This window comes from Melanotaenia boesemani, chromosome 5, assembly GCF_017639745.1.
Source record: "Melanotaenia boesemani isolate fMelBoe1 chromosome 5, fMelBoe1.pri, whole genome shotgun sequence".
NCBI classification, from domain to species: domain Eukaryota; kingdom Metazoa; phylum Chordata; class Actinopteri; order Atheriniformes; family Melanotaeniidae; genus Melanotaenia; species Melanotaenia boesemani.
The window spans coordinates 4,209,182-4,230,874 of record NC_055686.1 but is presented as its reverse complement, the minus strand read 5'-3'; the positions used below and the strand labels follow the sequence as shown (position 1 = coordinate 4,230,874).

The following is a 21,693-nucleotide window of genomic DNA, read 5'->3' as shown; positions in this document are numbered from 1 at the left end:
AGAGCTGTCTCATCCCTGAACTCTCATTCCATGAAGTACTGAGTCATTTGGCTGAAATAGAGCCTGTGTAATAATTCTTGCTGTCCGTCAAACGTTAAATGTATTTTAATTATTTCATTTCATCATTATTTTATCGGGAGTGTGTTTTTATCTTACCATGAGAGCTGCTTCCTCAGGTTGGTTGCACCCTGTGCAACGACAATAAAGTGGATTTTGGTCCTGGTTCCTGTGCGGTCCTAAGGTCCAATCAAACAAGAACTCTACGAGCAGCGTTGTGAAACTGCAGCTAAATGCTGAACTCATTCAATCACATTTACTCTCAAACACACACATTTCACTTTCACCTTCTTATAACACTCTGATCAGTATTGATCACAACTGATCAGCTGATTGGAAAAATACTCAAACATTAGATTTAATCCACTGACCTCTGACTGTGAGCAGAACTTGTTTCTTCATCAGGGTGTTTCCCTCCCTGCTGTAGACGCTGCAGGTGAAGGTGTCACTCTCTCCATATGTGGGGTGTTTCAGAGTCAGACTGAGGTTTCTAGATTGTAGAGGGTTTCTCTCCATCACTGTTCTGGTTCTGTAGAACTGGTTCTGTTTTTCAAGCTGGTCAGAATCGTTCTCATACACATGGACCCTCCAGTAGATGTTATCCTTCCACTCCACTTTAGCGTCTCCAGGCAGGTGAACTATGGTTCTGCAGGGCAGCAGGACAGACTCCACCCCTGACTCCGCCTCCACCTGGTAGACTGAGAGAAACAAACACCATCAGCTGTACAGACAGCAGCAGCAGCTCTGATGGTCACATGACCGTCTCATCCTGGTCTCTGGGTCTCATGCTGGTGGAGGACTCTCAGTGTTCAGACAGAAGAAGTTCCAGCAGTTTCTCTGAGGACGTGGATCAACCAGGTGACCTGAGCTCACCTGACGTCCGTCACATGTCTGACAGAAACCAATGAAACCAGTTTCTGATGAAGACCTGTTTTCTTCTTCAGGACATTTGGAGCAGCTACCAAAGAAGAAGTCAGAAGCTGAGGAGGAAGCAATCAGATGAATGGATGAGTGAGGAGAGAGTGGAGTAGATAAAGATCAGAGAGCTGAGAACTCTCCACTCCTTAAACAGACGCTGGCTGATCCTCCACAGTCTTCATGTCTGACACACATCAGCTCAGAAACATGAAGATCTGATGAGTCTTCTCTGATCTGAACCATCTGAAGCTGAACTCCACCACGACTGAGATCAGCTCCAGGAGGAACATGTACTGAAGCTGCTGCATCCAGCTGTTTACCACCACAGAAGAAGAACAGCTGCTCCACATGGAGACTCTGTGTGAGATAAATGCAGTGAAGCTTCAACTCTGTTTGGTAAAGTCATGATGTGGAGCTGCTTTACTGGTGAAGGACTCAGTCTGAAGGAGCTTTCCTGACTTCTGGAACAAAACCTGAACTTTCTCTTCACATTTCTGTCTCAGCTTCTGGAACAAATCTGACTGTCAGAGAACCACAAGAAGAGGGGAGGAGCCAAGATGGCGTCATGTTAAGACATACGTTTTATGTGTCGTAAAATTCATCTGCATTTTTGTATTTTTTTACCGCTACACACCTAATAAAAGCCTAAAACATTTATGTACAGATAAAGAACTAAATCCTGTGAAGACACTAAACAAACTCTAGACCCTTTTTGTCCCCCAGCTAACTAGCTCTGTTGGGGAAGCTAAAGAACACATAAGTTCACATGTCCAACAGCGGGAAAAAGAGAAGACAACCAATACTCTGAAGACTCCAACCAACCACTTATATTCTGAGGTGAGTGATAAATGTAGCTGCATAAACATGGAAGAAGAGGAAGACATAACCCTGAAGCCTCTCCCAGACACATCGTTAAACAGCCCGCCTCCCAAGAACAGTAACAGCATGGATCCCTCCTTGCTGGAACTACAAAGAAATATTATCAGCACCATCAGAATCAATGAACAGGCGGACAAACAAGAAGGTTTGATCAGCAGCAACATGGAGACGATTTAAGAACTTAAAAATCACTACAATATGTTCACAATGAAAACAATGACATCAAAATAAGCAAAGACGTCCTAGAAAAAAATGACATTAAACAACAAGAAGACAAAGCTGATCTAGCTAACGGCTAGCTGAAGCTGAACGCTAGAAAAGAAGGTGGTGTCTTAGTTTTTATGGCTTAGAGTTTCCCAATCCTGGTCCTCAAGGCACACCATCCTTAACGTTTTAGATGTCTCCCTGCTACGACACACCTGATTACAATTCATGGCTCATTAGCAGACTTGTGCAGAACCATTTAATTGGAATCAGGTGTGTTGCAGCAGGGAGATGTTTAAGACCTGCAGGATAGTGGACTTTGGGGACCAGTGTTGGGAATCACTGGCTTAGAAGAGCAAAAGGACAAAGATATAAAACAGAAAGTGTCCACAATCTGCCAAAAAGTTGCTCCAGAACATGGAGAACAGGCGATGGAGGGAATTGATGTTGCACACCGGCTGGGTAAAAGAGACGGCAACAACCAAAAACCAGGTGCAGCTTTAGTTTTATTCACCCTCAGATCTGTCAGAGACGCCATATGGAGGAAAGCAAAGCTCCACTCGTTCCTGAAGGAAAGAAAACTTTACTTTGGTGAAGACCTAACAGAAACAGAGACAGAGGCTGGAGCTGCTATATGGCCAGCTCGTAAAGACGGTCACAGGGCGGACTTCATCGGACCAAGAGCTTTGGTCAACGGGAAGGAAATCACCACGAAGACTTGGGGTGTGTCCCAAACCGCGCACTTCTATACTTCGAACACTACATTTAAGTGCTTAGTGCGCTGACACAGAAATTTCAGTAAAAACTCAGTGCACTGAAAGTATCCGGATGCTGCCCTAAACTCGGCCAAAAATCTAGTGCGAAACGATGGACACTACACGCACTGAACGGACGCCATCTTGCTGACGTAGCGGAAGGGGAGGGACTTTCAACCAGTTTTTCAGAGCTGGCAGCCACCGACTCAGCGGTACCGATGGAGGGGGAGGGTATTTTCTACTGTTGTAAGTATGAAGTTATTTAATTATAATTCTAATATAAACTGCAGCATGCTTCTTATCTCTTCTATCCCTGATGACAGTTATGGATCTGATCATTTGTTGGAGGCTGCAGTAGAGTTAGCAACGTAAATGTTAGCAGTTTCAAAGCCGATTTCGCGAATGTAGATGGGCTATAAATGTTAAAAATTATTAATACTATAGGTTCCGTAAGTTTATTCATGATAGTTGAACCTCCAGATTAAGTACTGTGGGGTCTCTGGTGTAAACGAAATGGTCCTTGATCTGAAAACTGATTAGGAAACACCGCTGGTTAGAGAACCGGTCCGTTTCCATGGTACCGCTGACGAAGCCGTAGCTGATTGTACATCACTTTAGATAAGCGTCTGCAAAGTACCCATAAAGTACATATATATATATATACATAATAATGTTTGCTTTTATATAAACTGCCATTGTGTGTTCACCGTAGGTCACTGTGGCATCAAACTACCGAGCCAGCAGTGGCACTAAGGCATTTACCACCTGCGGGCTACGACGCTGCTGTGGAGAAGAGGAGGCAAAACGTTAGTGCTCAATTTGGATCAGGACTTATCCACAATAGTGTGCACTACAGAAGGCAGTGCTTAGTGCACACTACGCACTACTTTCCAGTGCACTTGAGTAAGTGCGCGGTTTGAGACACACTCTTGATCTGGGACAGTACTCGTCCACAAGACCATCATCTCTGCTGACATCATTTCTAAATAAAACCATGAACTGGAAATGACCTGCAACCAGCATCACTCCTCCTCCTCATCACATCTACTCAGCTATGATGACTCCATTCATGGAGGCCACAGACTGAATATAACCTGCAACTCACTTCATCTACTCAGCTCCACACACTCCATCTACTGATAAGAGACCACAACATGAAGAGAATCTGCTTCACCAGAACCTCCAACCCCATCCATTCACCCCTACCAACTCCACCTACAGGTAATAAGAATAAAACACAGTCTGAGGACGTCCAGCATCACCAGCACCACTGACTACATAATAAGAACCAAACATGAGATGTGTGGAAAACTTGCAGGTTCAGGGACTTCAGATTGATGTTTTCTTAAACAGGTAATGAGTTCTCTTTAAAAACTTTCCCTCTGGATCCGTTCATGATGTGTTCTGTTAAAACAATCCAGGCTTAGAAGTTAAACTTGTTTCATAAGTGATGGATGTTGGTAACACATAGCGGTGTTTTACACAACACTGACTCTTCACAGGTTCACAGGTATAAAAGCTGTTAGGAGCCGTTCCAGCTGTTCTCACACATGTGATGATTTAAAGCTGCTTTCTATTAATACACAACAAAGTAAAGAGAAGAGCTTTCTTCTTGTTTTGTAGGGAAATCAAAGCAGATATAATCTTTTACAAGAAGTCGTTCTTGTGCAGATGACATGAAGTTGTGGAAAACTCAGAGGGGCAGTGACACCTGGTGGTCACATGGCCCAGACCACTCAGCTGGGGTCGCCCTCCTCAGAGACAAATAGAAGAATCTAAAAGACTCAGATGGCCGTTGGCTGATTGTAACTATTGAAATATCTGACCAAGAGTTTATACTGGGAAATGTCTACGGTTATAACTCTTCCACATCTCACTCATTAATGCTGGAAGAATGAGAGGAAACGACCACAGCTCTCATACAGAAATTCCCTTTGGCTAAAATCCTTCTAGGAGGCCATTCCAGTCTGGTCTGGTCTAAGTCCTGCAACCGATCCCCACCTCAAACCACAAATCCTGAAAATAAACTAGTTCATTTCTGCAGCTGCATGCAGCTTTTGGATGTTTGGAGGCACCAGAACAAAACAAACTTACAGTTTACTTGGACAAACAAAAGCTTTACATCACATCAAGGACTGATTGTTGATCTCAGCAGAACTTGAGCCCCACGTCTGTGAAGAGAAACCTCCCCTTCTATCATGACCCTTCACACCATGATAACACTAAACTTTTTATTCTAGAGAAGGGAAGGAATAAAGAAATGTGGGCTGTTGGAAGTGAAACAACTCTCTTCTTCATGATAACGAGCTGATCTGGAACACGGACAGTCTTATTAAAAAGTTCTGGCAGATGCTTTAGGAAGCAGAGAAGATGGAAAACACCGGAAACTTCTAAAATCTAAAATATGAAAACCAGCCGTTTCCTGTAGAAAGAAAAAGCTTGGGTGAGAAAATCTAGAATCAACCAATGAATTACAGACATATCTGAGCTTCCCTCTGCTCAGAACCTGAACCATGAAGTCCACTTTCTCACGCTGGAAAAGTTCCAGCAGGAACTGGATGATGTTCCTGCAGAGAGGGCTGAAGGAGCTTTCATTCACTCTGGGAAGAATGGTTGGAGGAAGGAGAGAAATACTAAATGTGTTTTTAGTTTAGAAAGAAGGAATGCTGAAGTAAACAGTAGAACCAATCTGAAAATAAATGACACCATCTGCAAAGACAATAAGCTCATAACCAAACACATAACAGACTTTTACGCTAAACTTTATCAACCTTCTACCAAAACTAACATTTTAGAAACAATTAAAGAACCAAAAACAGCAGAAATGATGACAGAAAATGTTCAGAAATTAACTTTGGAGGAGATTCTAACAAGCATCAAAGAGCTAAAAACCATAAATCTCCTGGTAATGAGGGCTTAGCCTCTGAGTTTATAAAAGGTGTGACAGAGAAATGGAGATATTTCTCCAGCTTCTGTAATGAAGCTGCTGACAAAGAAGAACGGCCGCCGTCATGGCAACAAGGACTCGCTCTCATTCCAGAAGCAAATAAAGAGATTTTCCTCCGTGATAACTGGAGGCCAATCACTCTTTAAACAATGATCCTGGTCTTTGGGTCTCATGCTGGTGGAGGACTCTCAGTGTTCAGACAGAAGAAGTTCCAGCAGTTTCTTTGAGGACGTGGATCATCCAGGTGACCTGAGCTCACCTGACGTCCGTCACACATCTGACAGTAACCAGTGAAACCAGTTTCTGATGAAGACCTGTTTTCTTCTTCAGGACATTTGGAGCAGCTGAACTGAGTTCTTATTTTAATGTACTTCAACAAGTTGAAATGTGGTAAAATAAAGCTTAATAAAACCTACATCTGTGTAAACTTTATAAATATATCATTGTTTGAACCTCCTTGTGAGTTATCTGTATGTAGTGTTTATTTTTGCTTTTTTAACATGTTGTGTAGGAGCCATATTTGTATGTTTGCATATTTATGAGGTGGCACAGGTGACACGCAGCATCAGCATCTGGGTGGTGGGTGTGTTGCTGTGGGCGTGTGTGTCATGAAGTTTGAAAGGTACCAACTCACCGTGTTTAGGATGAATGGATGAGGAAGTGGGGTGAGCTCAGTGGTGGTCACAATTTCTGTTGACCGCGTATCACATAATTTATAATAAGTTAGTTTCAGTTAGAATATCGTTTATTCATTAGTTGATTTGTTTATTGGAACTATGCATGGAAAGAATAAACGTATCGCTGCTGACTCAGAAGTACTTTGGAATACTTGGAAACGTGCGTCTGGCAGATAACCTGAAGTTTAACCCACAGTGGGCTGTTTTCTTTTTGTTTCTATGTTCTTGTTACTGATCATCTATGATTATGTTTTGCAGCATGATGTACATGTTATAATTATAAACTTTCCATTTGGAAACACTCAAAAACAAAACCAAAAAAAAATGACAAGAAGACTCATGTTGACCATCAGCATTATGGGTAGTGTAGTTTTAGAGACTCACCTGACATGAAATACAAAATAAAATGATATAAAACACCAGCAGAGACGATAAGAACCAAAACCAGGAGAACCAGAACAGCTATGGCCCAGGATGGAAATGGTTCTGTAAAAAAAAGAAGAGTTATGACCTCTGACCTGTATCTACATCTCTGACCTGTATCTACATCTCTGACCTGTATCTACATCTCTGACCTGTATCTACGTCTCTGACCTGTATCTACATCTCTGACCTGTATCTACATCTCTGACCTTTGACGTGTATCAGAACTACTTTCTGTCTCAGGATGTCTTTGTCTCTGTAGACGGTGCAGATGTAGCTTCCCGTGTCTCTGTCTGTGGGGTGTTTCAGGGTCAGACTAACGTCTCCAGAACTCAGAAGGTCCTCTTTCATCTTCGTACGGCCACAGTAAGGGTTGTCCTGTTGCATGGACCCTCTGCTTGTGTTTGGATAGACATGAACCATCATAAAATCTGGAACAGAGCGAGTCCACTCCACAGTGACGTCTTTGGGCAGGTCAGGTGTTGTTCTGCAGGGCAGGATGATAGACTCCGCCCCCTCAGTCACCTTCACCTCCTCCTGATGGTCTGAGAAGACAGAACAATATTATTCAGTCACAGTTTTTCATTTTTTATCAGGAACAGAAAGAAAACTAAATAATTTTACACCATTTTAGTTACTGGACTCTCTTGAATACATGAAGTGAAGCACAAACATGCAGTGGTTTGCTAATATCTAGACCAGTTCTACACAAACCTCCAAGATGCCGATGAAGGAACCTCTCCACCACATCTGGGACTCTCAGACCACCTATCTCTGTCCCTGATCCCTGCCTATGAACCCTCATCTGTAGACAGAGACCTTTAGTAAAAACCGTTCAGCTGTGGACTGAGGACTACCTCAGCCCTACAGGACTGCTTCAGTTTTACAGACTGGGGGACATTTGCAGAGGGGACAGACCTGGACGCTCACACATCAGCTGGACTCTCCTCCATCAACATCTGAGGATGTGGACTTGAAGGCAACACAAGATGCTGCCTTCAAGTCTGGGATCTGCAGGTTTATAAAGACCCACCAGAGCCTGGAGAAGGACTTCATGGACTGCACCCTACCGGACTCTCTGAACCACTTCTTCATTCACATTGATCCTGGTCTTCCTGAGAAGAACCAGTCCACCAGCAGTATCAGGTCAGAACCAGCCTGTCCAGCTGCTCTAGATGGACTTACTGGACGGATACTGGAGTCATGAGCAAATGATCCAGCAGAGGTTTTACAACCATCTCCAACCTCTTGCTACAGCAGTCTGTGGTCCCCACCTGTCTTAAGTCAGCCTCCATCAAACTGTCTGAATGATTCCTGTCCAGTCGCTCTCACCCCGTCACCACCAGATGTTTTAAAAGACTCGTCCTCTCTCACATCAAAGCTGGTCCCTGTTGATCCACACCAGCTCAGCAGAGGACAGTAAATACCTCCAGCAGTTGGTGAGAGGACCAGAGTGGAGACTAAGACCACATGTCCCCTTCAGAGACATCTCCACTGGTGGACTCCAGCAGAAAGCCAGCTGTATTATTAAGGACCTGACACACCCTGGACACACCCTGGTCTCCGTCCTGCCTTCTGGAGAACTCTACAGAGCACTCAGGACAAAACCAGAACAGAATCAGGAACATCTTCTACCCACAAGCTGCTTCTCACTGTTCTGTAGCATGAACATAAAGTTCTGTTCTCTTCTTCTTCTACTCTTCTAATAAAGGACTCATCAGGTTGTTCCTTCACTCTGTTCTTCCCTTCAGGTTGACCTCTGACCTGTATCTACAGCAGGTGTTTGCTGCTCACCTTTCACCTTCAGCTCAACATCCGTTACTCTCCCTACATCTACTCTATCAGTGATGGAGCAGGTGTAGATGCTGCTGTCAGACAGATGTGGTTTTCTCAGAGTGAGACTGAAGTCTAAAGAGTCTAAAGCATCAGGTTTCATTGATGTCCGTCCTCTGTAACGCTGGTTCTGTTCTTCCAGATCACCTTCTTCTCCTCTCTGGTGGACAAATCTGGGACTGAGATCGCTGCGAGTCCACACGACTCTGAGGTTTTCTTCAGGTAGAATACGATCGTACTCACAGGGCAGAAGGACCGACTCCGCCCCCTCATTCACCTCCACCACCCCAGCCAGGGCATGCTGGGAAACTGTGAGGACACAAACAGAAAGACAGATCAGCTGTGGGTTTGTCTTACATTCATTTACAGAGATTCATTTAATGAAGTTGATGGTGTTAAGTTGGCCGACAGGCAGCAGCTCAGAAGTCAGGAAGAATGAAGAGAAACGCTGGAAACTGGACCAGGTAGTGTTAGGGTTATTATTTAACACGATTGGGGGGGGTACTGTGGTAATGCAGACTAGTTTCTTTCCACCAGGTCCCCATAGCTATTGTTTGTCTCAGACCAGCAGCTATGTTCCGCCCGGTGTGATCTGGGGAAAAAATATTCTTGAGTCATTTCATCAGCATTAATAAAATGTAGCGCGACATTTCTATACGGCTCTGGTGCAGCTTTACCACAGGTCCGTAGCAGTGGCGACACACTGGACTGTCGCCATGTCTTTCACAACACCCTCAATACACTCATCATACAGGGCAGAGAGACAGTCCACTAACATGGTGGTGAGATGGCAGTGATACCGTTTGTCCAAAGTGTTGATGAGTTTCTTAAATCCCAGATTGTTGACTGTGTTAATTGAGAAAAAAGTTCTGTTTGTTTATAGCTTTTGTCTTTCTGTTACTCTGGGAGCTGGTGGATTATTTAGTTGAGACTCACAAAAATTGAACATTTTTCTATTTTCTTGTGTCGCGTCGCAAGCCCCCGTGTGCACATCTGCGTGCACGAGCGCAACATTTCACATGCACGAATGTGGCCTGTCGCTTGGCTGGAGGAGGGCAGCGATTTTTTTCCTCTTCGCGCAAGTTTACATTGAAAATGATGAAGAAGGAACGACGTCGCCTCCCGTGTGTCCAGCCTTTAACTGAGTTTGCGACTCGTGCAAAATAAAACTAAAGCGGTCGGGCTGTGGGAGGAGTCTGCAGCAGAGCGCTGCAATGCCAGTGGCGCTCAACTTGTAACTGAAAACAGCACAAGAAGAAACTGCGAAGGACAAAAATAATCCGACCATTTCATTTTTATAATCGTTGAAAACCCAGATCGTAATTGTGATTAAAATTCGATTAATCGCCCAGCCCTAGTTTTCAGACAACTCTGAGCAAGGAATGGACAGCAACTCCTATCTTAGTGAGGAGGTGTGGTTGACCTTGTTGCTAGGTATGAGTCATCATTTCAAGAGCTGGTTGAGCCTAAAAGCGAGACACACCTTCAGTGATGATGGGCATAGAATGGATTGTCAAATCAATTCACTTAATCATAGAATCTAATCTATATGAAAACTGTGTAATTATAAATAATATTTTACATAAAAAGAAAAGCTGTTAAATGAATGTTAAGATATGATTTACAATTTAAAGCAGGGAACAGCAAAGGAGAAGAAAAAGGAAACCCATCTGGACAGAGGAGCAGTGTTTGCTCCCTGCTCAACTGCTCAACCAGCATAAAAGTGTTTTGTGAGGTAGATTTTAAGAACAACCACAAACATGATTCCTGCACGATCCAATCTGTACCGTTTAATTAACTCACTGTCATCCAGTGTTTGGAGAACATCTCTTCTGTCTGCCATTCTGTCCTCTGCTTAGGGAACTCTTAGGCCGCTTAAAAGTCCTCTTCCCTCCTCTTAACAGGTCTCACCTTAGGAGCTCTCTTAAGAGCGAGGATTCTTTAAGAATAGCTTTTATCTTTACGAGGATCTACTCGTCACTTTTAGGGGAAATTCTAAGAAAACATCTGGGGTCTCATTTATAACCGTTGCGTACGCACAAAATGGGGCCTGAAACTGGCGTACGCCTCTTTTCACGCAAAGGTTGTGATTTATAAAAAACAAACTTGACGTGAAAATGTGCGGTCTTTCACGGCAGCTCTGACCCATGCGTACGCTGGTTTTGGAGGCTGGGGGAATTGGCGACACAGATGGAGAGGTGGGGAATTAACAACACACTGCATCCAGAGTCCTCTTGTGGCAGCGTGGGGTCCTGTCACCATGTCTCCAATTAATTTTGCGCTCTGGCTGTATGACCGCAGATGTGATTTCGGCTCACTGGTCAGCGTGCATGACTTCAACCCGGCAAGAGTTCATAACCCGTCTCCGCTGTCTATGCGTCCTGCTACACTCTTCCACATCCAATTTCCCTATATTGCAGGAGAACAGGCCGACATTAAAAGGCAATTTGCAGCAATGTCCGGTTTTCCTAATGTAATCGGCGCAATTGACTGCACTCATATTGCTATAAGGGCCCCATATGTCGATGAATTCATGTATGTCAATAGGAAGCATGTGCATACTATCAATGTTCAAGTCATATGTCAATCCAACATGATGTTGACAAATGTAGTTGCACGATGGCCTGGCTCTACACATGACTCTTACATCCTTGCGCAAAGCAGTGTAGAGAAGAGACTGCAGGCAGGCGCTGTACGTGATGGCTGGCTTCTTGGTAAGACAATAACTTTATATTGACAACCAGCTTAGCCAGATGCAGACCACTGATGCACTGTTTCATTGAAATGCAGGGGACAGTGGCTACCCCCTCCGGCGCTGGCTCCTGACCCCCTTCCCAAACCCCCAGAGCGCAGAGGAGACCCTGTTCAATACCGCTCACTCCCGTGCGCGCTCAACTGTAGAGCGCGCCATCGGCCTTTTAAAATGCCGGTGGCGGTGTCTGGATGCGTCAGGGGGTAGATTATTGTACCATCCCCAAAAGGTGCGCAGGATCGTGAGGGCGTGTTGCGTGCTGCACAACCTGGCATCCAACTACCTCCTGGCCTCCCCCCTCCTCGGAATGCCGACCCTCACCCACAGCCCCCTCCCAGACACAGGGAGTTCCAACACGGGGCACGGCTCCGTGAGGAGGTCATGCAGCGATTAAGCAGACAATAAGGTTCACTTTTTCACAAGCTCTTTTAATGTGTTTGGAATGTCGAACATAATGTCACACAAATTATGCAGTGTTGTTCTGATTTCCTTCAGTTCATTGATGGTTTCTTTTTGATCTCGCCATGGTCCGCTCTGTCCCGCTCACAGAGTTAACTGAGGTAACTATGTGTTGCCACTCACGACACTTACTCTTATTTGTCACGCCACTACTGTGGCTACCAAACAAAATAATTTTTCGACTCTCCACCTCACTCACTAATGCATCGATTTCTGCCTCTGTGAAGTTGCGTTTTTTGGTTCGCTTCCCTGCGGTTGCCGTTGTTCATGGATCACAACATGGATCAGCTGGCTCATTTTAATACACGCTGAGGTACTTTGCATTGACCATTTATGGTGGAAAGTGGGTGTGTAGTGGGCGGAACATGAGCCAAATTCACCTGCGCAAACTTCAAGGACGAGTGTGATTTATAAAGGGGAAATTGCTTGCACCTGTGCGTACGCACGGTTTTATAAATCAGAATATTTTATGGCGTACGCCAACTTCCGGTTTTGGGCGTAAGTACACTTTTAGTAAGAATCCTACGCACAGTTTTATAAATGAGACCCCTGGATTCTCAGAATTTTCGTAGAATTTCACAATTGTGAAATTTCACAAGGTTTGCTGTGTTGTGTTTCCTGTAGACCAAAACCAGAGCCGTCGATATACTCAGAGTCACGACGCCCTCATTGACTCCCGTCTACAAAAAATGGCGGCGCACTTCCGGGTTACTGGACACCTTTAATAGTTCCAAACACCAGATCAGACTGCGTTCATTGTCATTGCACTCCATTAGTTTCCAGAGGTAAATCGATGCAATATTAGTCTTATAAGTCACAAATACATGTACATTCTATCGGACGTCCTGCAATAACATATTTACGTCTGTTAAATGTGATAAAAACTTTGTTTAAATGTACAGACATGGACAATTTTAATGTGCAGTAACAGGGAAAGCTCAGGAGTTTGTAATGCTTTTCATGAATTCTATATTACACATAATAGAAAATTACAGAGCAGATGACCTGTTAGGTAATTATCCAGAGCCTACTGACTTTTACCCATTAAATTTTATTTAAAATGTTTAAATATTTATTAAAACTGCCTTGTCCCCTTTTGCTTTCCATGTTCCACCAATAACTGAGTAGTAATCCCCTAAATTTGATTCCTAATTGACTTATATTTCACTAATTCATTCACTAAAACATAAGAATATATGAAGCATAATTTAAAACAAAAAGACAAAAAGGGAAGAACATAAAATGAGTATGATCAAGTTAAAAAAAATCCAGCTTAAGAGAGACAGTGCACATTTGGATTTACATACAAACCATTGAAATGCAGCTGAGAGACACAGTCCTGTCTGAAGGGGATCTTCAGTGTTGTTTGCATTGTGTCTTTGACTTTAAGTCCATACTGCTGGGACATTAATGCTACCACACAGCTGGCTTTAATAGATTAAAGTAAGCCCTGACAAGCTCATCATTCTACCTTATAAAAGTTAATTGTAACGATAGTTAGCAGAAATATAGAGGCTAATGAGGACCATCGTGTCTGATCTTTAATAAATGCTAGCTTGGTGGTTGAGATGAATATTTCCCTCCAGAAATGTATGAAATTATTGTGCTGGTTACACTAATTTAATCTATAGTCAAACATGACTTGATCGTCACTTAAATCAACATTAACATAAAAATACATTCACTGACAAAAGTGTCTGTGCAGAAATAATATGTTTATTTAGTTTCCACCCTCAGTAATCCCATCGCTGCTGTCTGTTCCGTACTAGAGTCCAGCAGCGGGGTTTGTTTGAACTATTGGAGGCTCCATGACCCACGTGACCGCTCTTACAGCAAAGTCCATGGATGTCGCAACTCTGAGTTTATCGAGGGCTCTGGCCAAAACAAAGTGTGTGATGAGCCACAGCGAAAGTAAAACACACTGAGCAAAACAATATCTTGTGAAACATGTTAAAGTAACTTCTAACATTTATGTTGTTCCTTACTGTCCAGGAGAAGAACCAGCTTCCAGTCAGATTGTAGTTTCTTCAGCTCTCGCAGCGCTTTCCTCTCTGAAAAAACCAGTCCACTGTTGATCCGGGTTATGTGTCTTTCTCTGTCCGACAACTTCTTCTTTTTCTACTTTTCCAGGTAATGTCGGTTCCTGGTCGTTTTTCTCGTCATTGTTTCGTTCTGCTCTCCATCATTTTGCTTCAAAAATATGCGCTGCCACTGCTCGCTGGCTGAAGCCTGTAATAGAGAAGGAGGACCGAGGACTCCGAGAGAAGGGAGGAGGCGGAGATTCACATGAACGCGCGGCTAGGGACGTTATGCTCGAGCCGATCTGCTCGAGCACATGTCGATCATGTGACACGGAAGTGTTGCCAGCATTGTCTTTTTTTTATTATTATTATTCATAGAAAAAAAATGGTATAAAACAAAACCTCGTTGGGAGTTTACAGACTTGAAATACAGTTTGCAAATACAGACTTAGATGAAGAGGACTGTATGAAAAACAACACAGGACAAAACTAGAACAACAAAAAAGAGAAAAAAAAGAAAAAATAACTAAAGGGGCTTGTAGTAGTTGTCGCGTAAGGCCTTATGATAAGAGATACGATGAAATGAAATAATACAGAGAAATAAAATTAGTGCAACAGACAATCTTTTGTGTTATTTAGCAGAGTACATACTGATGGGATTCTATCCAACAAGAGTTTTAAACACTGAAAGTACATTTTTAGCTCGTTTTTAAACCCAACAGCAGATGGCAGACCATTTTTCCGTTTTTTACAATGGAAATGATATTTACCTAGGAGGAAAACTATATTAACCAGTTTTTGAAATTTGTGGGGGATAGCTTCAATATAAAACAGTGTTTGCAGGGGTTCTAACACAATGTCAGGACCTGTTCTATTTCGTATAGGCTTCGCCCTTTAAGGCTATCGCTAGTGGGTTCATCCCTTCGCGCGCATGCGCAGCACTGAAACTTTAGTCCACGCCCACCTGCACGTGGGCCTCACCTCGGTCTCACCTCGGGTATAAATTGGGCTGAGACCGGACAATCGGCTCCCATTTTTCTTCAGCGTTCGCGAGCAACTGAACTTCTTAAGAGCGAAGACGAAGAGCGACCATGTCATCGGACTGCATCCGCGTGTGCCCGGCGTGTCAGACGGGCTACATCATGAGCTTCGACCTGCATGCCTGCTGCGAGGCTTGCCTTGGACCGGAGCACTCCGGTCTGGCTCTCACTCCGCAAGCGGCGTGCCCTTACTGCAAGCTCCTTCCGGAGAAGGAGAGGCGTCGGAGAGCGGACGCTTTCGCTGACGCGGCAGACAAAGCCCTCCCCGTCGCCGAGGCCTACGCTCTGGATGACGCCATTGCACTTTTTGCAGACGGCTCAGAGTCGGACGACTCTGCGCCGGGATCTCCATCTCCTTCCGGCACTCATCCCCCTCTACGTATGGAGGGGCTGGACGCGGAAGAGATGCCAGGGGCTGCCGAGATCCCTACTTCCGCCATCACTGCGGGGGCAGCGGCGGAGCCCGGGAAACTAAAGGCTCCGGTTTCCACCTACTCGCCCATCACCAAGGTGGAAGGGCTAACAGACACAAGTTTCCCGCCTGTCCCAGCTCTCGGCCCCAGCCTCACGTCGTTGTTCGGAGTCCGAGCTAACGTGCTGAGCGGACGCCGGCCAGCTCTGCCCTCCAGCAGAGACCAGCTGACAGCGCGGTTCACCGACCGCTCCCACCAATGCGCTTACCAAGTGAAGGCAGCGGCAAATAACATTTCTCTAATGGCGTTTGCCATCACCAGGCTGGCGGCGGAGCCCGACCATCTGGCCGAGCACGCCATTGAGCTCGGCAATTTCGCCAGCGCCATCCTGAACCTGTGCGCCTCCACTGCTGTCTGCGTGGCCCGGATCTCGGCTTGGCAGCAGCTGATTCAGCGCAACATGTGGCTGCACCTGTCCTCCTCCATCCCCGAAGCTATTAAAAAGGAGCTGCTGGAGTGCCCGATCAGCTCGAACGGGCTGTTCGGACCTCATCTGCAAGTATTAGTTGATCACATGCAGAAAGCTTCGGAGGATGCAGAGAAGATTAAAAGGCATGTGGCGCGTGCACAGCGTTCTTCCGGTTCCTGGCGGGACCGCAGGGATCAGCGCTCCGGGCAGAGACGTCCCCAAGTAGCCACGACGGTCACGTCTCAGCCGCCGCAGCGATCTGCACCGGCCACCTTCGCTGCACCACCGCCTGCGCCGCCCTCCTTCTCGGCGCTCGCTCCAGCGGCGCACCGCGGCCCACGACAGCGGCGGGCGGCCCCCACATGGTCCAACCCGCCCGTCCCGGTGCCTCCCAGGAAGTGGCCCAGGAGGCAGTTACGGTGCGCGGGGGATATGTGTACTTTTGATGTTGCTGATATCAGTTTTAAAATAAAACAAAAACATCTCATTAGGAGCAAACATCCCCTCTCAGCTCACGCTGTCACACACATATGTCCCACACAGAGCGAGCCTGCAGCCTCTTACCTGTCGGTTAAGAAGCAGCACGAGCTCATGTCTCATAAGCAGCACATCTTATCCTGACCTGTGCCGTCTAATAATGAGCCCTCGCCTTCAGAGGCGCTCTCTTCCCTGCACAGCCTCTCTCCTCCTCACTCTGCAGTGGGCGCGGATGAAAGCTTCTCTCTGTGTCATGAGCCCTGTCCGTCAGCACAGCGGCACACAGATGATGTTCCTGACGCTGTCCCGCTCCGCTCTCCGGAGACGGTGAGGACGCCCTCCTCACTGACGCCTGACCAGCCCTTTCGAGCTAAGCCCCCCTTGGGTTGCCATGGCAACGGCGGCAGGGGCTCAGGCGCTCTTTGTCTCCACGCCAGCTGCGGAGCGTCAGACTGGTGCGCGCCCGCTCTCAGAGCGCTACTCAGAGTGGCGGCGCGTGTGTTCCCTGGACAGATGGATGGACAGGCTGATCAGCAGAGGTTACTCTCTCCAGTTCGCCATGATGCCTCCATCTTTCAACGGCATCGTGGAGACGGTTCTCTCCTCTCCATGCCAGCGCCAAGCTCTCCAGACAGAACTGAGAGAACTTCTGGCAAAGCAGGCGATCTCCAGGGTCCCACCGGGTTTTTATTCCCGTTACTTCCTCGTCCCGAAGAAGACAGGGGGATGAGGCCCATTCTCGACCTGTCTTTCTTCAACAAATCCGTAGCCAAGAGACCGTTTCACATGCTGACGGTGAGCCAGATGCTGGACTGTGTGCACCAGGGAGACTGGCTCACGTCCATAGATCTGAAGGACGCATATTTCCACGTCCCCATTATTCCCAAACACAGGAAGTATCTGCGGTTTTCGTTTCTGGGGATCCAGTACGAGTACAACCGCCTTCCTTTCGGTTACTCTCTGGCTCCCCGGACCTTCTCGAAGTGTGTGGAGACGGCTCTGCGTCCTCTGCACATGATGGGGATCAGAGTGCTCTTCTACCTGGACGACCTGCTGCTGCTAGCTCGGTCCAGGGAGGAAGCAGCGTCGCACACAGAGCAGCTGGTGAACCATTTATCCAACCTGGGTTTTGTGATAAATTGGGAAAAAAGCTCCCCTGTTCCTGCTCAGACAGTGGTCTACCTGGGCGTGGAGCTGAACACAGCCACGATGAGAGCGCGCCTCTCACAGCAGAGAGTGGACGCTGTGGCGGCGCTTCTCCGCCGCGTGTCACCCAGCAGCAGTGTGACGGCTCTCTCCATCATGCAGCTGTTAGGCATGATGTCAGCGGGTCATGCGGTGGTTCCTCTGGGTCTGCTCCACATGAGACGCTTACAGAGATGGTTCATCCGTCTGCGCATCGATCCCGTGTGCCATCGGAGACGCATGGTGTCGGTGCCCCCCCTCAGTGGGCCCCGACCTCGCACACTGGAGGAATCAGCAGGTGCTGACAGCGGGCGTGCCTCTGGGCAGAGCAGCGGCACACGTCTCAGTGTTCACAGACGCGTCTCTGTCAGGATGGGGAGGAACCTGTCTGTCTCAGGTGGTGGGAGGACAGTGGCCGGCGCACCTGTCTCTCCACATAAACGTACTGGAGCTTCTCACTGTTTGGAAAGTGGTCCAGCACTTTGCCCCGGTGCTGCTGAATCAGCATGTTCTTGTCCACACGGACAACAGAGCCACAGCAGCGTACATAAACCGACAGGGAGGGGTGCGCTCTGCACAGATGCTGAGCTTAGCCAGGAAGCTGCTGCGCTGGGCGTACACACACTTGCTCTCCATCAGAGCCGTGTACATCCCTGGTGTTTTGAACAGGGGGGCGGACGTGATGTCGAGGGGCGGCCCTCGTGCGGGAGACTTGAGTCTTCATCCCGATCTGGCCCGGCAGGTCTGGTACAGGTTCGGGAGAGCGGAGGTGGACCTTTTTGCCTCTCGCGAGAACGCGCTGTGCGCCCTGTGGTTTTCTCTGAGCGCACGAGACAATCCCCCTCTAGGAGTGGACGCGTTCGCGCATCGGCCGTGGTCCAGAACGCTTCTATATGCGTTCCCTCCTCTTCCTCTCATTCCTCCGTTTCTGGACCGGGTGAGATTGGAGCAGCTGTCAGCCATTCTGGTGGCTCCAATACGCACGAATGCGTCATGGTTTCCATGTCTTCAGCAGCTGTTGTCGGGCAGCCCATGGGAGCTGCCGTGGCGCGGGGACGCGCTCTCCCAGGCAGGAGGAGCGATCAGGAGCTTCCCCGTGATAGGCCAGCGGCTGTGGGCCTGGCCGCTGAGCGGAGCGGCTAGAGAGGCTGGGCCTCTCTCAGGAGGTGGTGAGCACTATTCAGGGTGCTCGGGCGGCGTCTACCAGAGCTTCTTACTCTGCTAAGTGGTCTGCCTTCCAGCAGTGGTGCTTTGGTAAGCATGTGGACCCCATCAGCTGTCCCCTGCCTCTGCTGTTATCTTTTCTCCAGCTGCTGCTGGACAGAGGTCTGGCTTTTAGCACCATTAAAGCTTATGCTGCTGCCATTTCCGCCTGTCACGAGGGTTTTGGTGACAGATCAGTTTTTAGCCATCCCTTAACGAAGCGTTTTCCTAAAGGTGTGCAGAGACACAGGCCTGTGTCCCGCTCCTTTGCTCCGCAGTGGGATTTGGCTTTGGTTCTGCGTGCGCTGACCAGGGCGCCTTTTGAGCCCCTGGAGACAGTGTCACTTAAATTTTTGTCCATTAAAACCGCCTTGTTGTTGGCGTTAACGTCTGCGAAGAGGGTCAGCGATCTGTCTGCCCTCTCTGTGGCCCCTTCATGCCTCAGGATTCAGGGGGACGACAGCTCAGCTGTTCTGCGTCCTAATCCCTCGTTTACACCTAAGAGCATCACCAGTTCTTTCAGATCCAGGGTGATTACATTGGATGGTTTCTTCCCTCCTCCTCACAGCTCTGACGAGGAGAGAACATCTCATCTTCTCTGTCCAGTGCGCGCTCTGGCTTGTTATGTTGCGCGCACGGCTGCTGTGCGCCGCACACAGCGTCTGTTTGTGCACTACAGAGATCAGTCTCTGGGTTCTCCTCTGTCTGCTCAGCGCCTGTCTCACTGGTTGTGTGAGGCGATTTCGCAGGCAAATCTTTCATCTGACGCTGTTCCTCCAGAAAGGATCAGAGCACATTCTACCAGGGGAATCTCATCCTCTGCTGCTCTTCACAGAGGGATGACAGTGACTGATATCTGCTCTGCAGCATCCTGGTCCTCTCCCTGTTCGTTTGTGCGTTTTTATCTGCGGGATGTCTCAGGCTTATCCATGACCCACGCTGTTCTGGGTTTTTTGGCAGAGTGAGAGGTTGTCTTCCTCCTCCCAGCCTGTCGGCGGGTGGGGATACTTCTCCTTATTCCTTGATGTTTTTTTTTCAACACAGGTTTTTGGATGGTTGCTCTCACAGGTGTGTGTTTATGCTTGTGGTACTGTACGGACCCAGTGAGGCATGGACTACATCCAGCTTCGCCTTTAACCCACTAGCGATAGCCTTAAAGGGCTGCGCCTATACTCATAGAATCTGGGGTTACAATACGTAACCAACGTTCTAAACCTGGTGGCAACTTCTTTCCAGAATTTTATGGGAAAAGGGCAAGAGAAAAATAAATGTTCTATAGTCTCGCTATTCATCCCACAAAACACACACGATAAAATTAATGACGGATGAGGCAATGTGATGCCATCCGACCTTCTGAGCATCGTCTTTGTATGTTCCCATTTCAAAGGAGTAGCGTTGTGTGCCATGTTCTATTTTATTTTGGTTTACAGTGATAGTTTGTTAACCGGAAAATTACCGGAAGTTCGCTTTCTTTTCCCCGGAAGTCGTATGACAAAATGCGGAAGTAGCGTAGCATGGAAAGTGGGCGGGGCGGAATAAGGTGAATAGAACAAACTTTTATTAACGCAGAATGATGGACAGTATGCAACGTGAAGGAGCTGCTGAGAGAAGCAGCGGGTTTGATCGTGGAAGCTCTAAACAGAACTTCTGCTTGGTTCTCCAGAACTGCCGTCGGGTCAAACTTCAAACGTCCCGGTCCCCGTGTCTTCTGCTTGTTGTATCATGGTACCAGAGAAGCGGTGGTGTACTTCTAAACTTTCAGTCACTCTGTGGTCAATATTTTGGTCAGAAAGTGACTAAATGAGTCCAACAACTTCAACATATTCTCTGCTTTCCTCGCTACATGCGCTGGTTAGCCCCGCCCACTGAGTTTGATGGGCTAGGCTGACAGATAAAATAAATTAATGATTTTGGCAGTGGTGGACCATGAATTAATTAATTAAATAGTGAAATAATTAAATAAATAGATAAATAATTAATTAAATAGTGAAATAATTATATATGTTTTTACATATATTAATTTATATTTTAATTAATTAATGATACTTTTAATTACACATTTATGTATTTAATTATCATTTTAATTATTTAATTACACATTTATGTATTTCATTATCATTTTAATTATTTAATTACACATTTATGTATTTCATTATCATTTTAATTATTTAATGACACATTTAAGTAATTATTGAATGATATATTTAATTAATTCATTGTGTCACATTACATCCTCCATACACATCACTGTCGCAGATGTATGCATCAAATCGGTCCCGTTACCACCCCCAACTCATGTGCGAATGCAACATGGAACAGTCCCCCTGGAGAAGGACCGTTCATAGAACTAGGGCAGTTCTTAGAACTACGTTCTTAGAACTCCTCTGTCCAAATGCGCCTATACATGATGTCTGGATAGACTTCTTTCTGCATAAAAATACCAAAAAAACAAATGTAAGATAAGATGAAATAATACTTTATTGTTCACTTGCTTGCTCAGAAAATTGCACTGCAGTACTAATCAACAATTATTCATTAGTCATACAAAAACAAAGTCTATAAATATCCATTAAAATATCAGCAAGAACAAAAAACCCCCATAAAAACATGTTTAAAAATGTGAATGTATACTTCTTGTTGCCTTTGTGTGTTTTTGGTAAAAACACACTAACACTGTAGAAAAGCCAGAAAAACATCAAATATACCATGAGCCTTTTAAATGGTTTGAAATTTCAATAACTTGTTTGCACAGTTTTTTTTCTTTATTCAGTAATAAACATTTTCTTGTGTCCCTTTATTTTCTTCAGCTCTCCCACAACATGTCATCAAAGAAGAGGAGGTTCTTGCCAGCCAGCCCTGTGATCCAGAGAACAAATCCAACCAGAACCAGGAGGAACCAGAGTCTCTACCCATTAAAGAGGAAGAGGAGGACTTCATCCCTACTAAGGACTCAGAGCAGCTGGTACTGAAGCAGGAGACTG

General features: G+C 46.2%; 1 protein-coding gene across 1 annotated transcript in view; it reads right to left on the bottom strand.

Annotated features, from left to right (window-relative positions):
• LOC121640286 overlaps positions 1 to 14,184 on the bottom strand; it is a 73,413-nt gene extending 59,229 nt beyond the window's left edge. The window contains exons 1-5 of the mRNA XM_041985992.1: positions 13,890 to 14,184; positions 8,655 to 9,002; positions 7,070 to 7,405; positions 6,822 to 6,923; positions 429 to 755 (exon numbers count right to left, since the gene is read on the bottom strand). Of these exons, the coding sequence (XP_041841926.1) occupies positions 429 to 755; positions 6,822 to 6,923; positions 7,070 to 7,405; positions 8,655 to 8,796 (907 nt within the window). The 5' untranslated portion in view covers positions 8,797 to 9,002; positions 13,890 to 14,184. The remainder of the gene's footprint in view (positions 1 to 428; positions 756 to 6,821; positions 6,924 to 7,069; positions 7,406 to 8,654; positions 9,003 to 13,889) is intronic.
• Between the last annotated feature and the right edge of the window lie 7,509 nt (positions 14,185 to 21,693).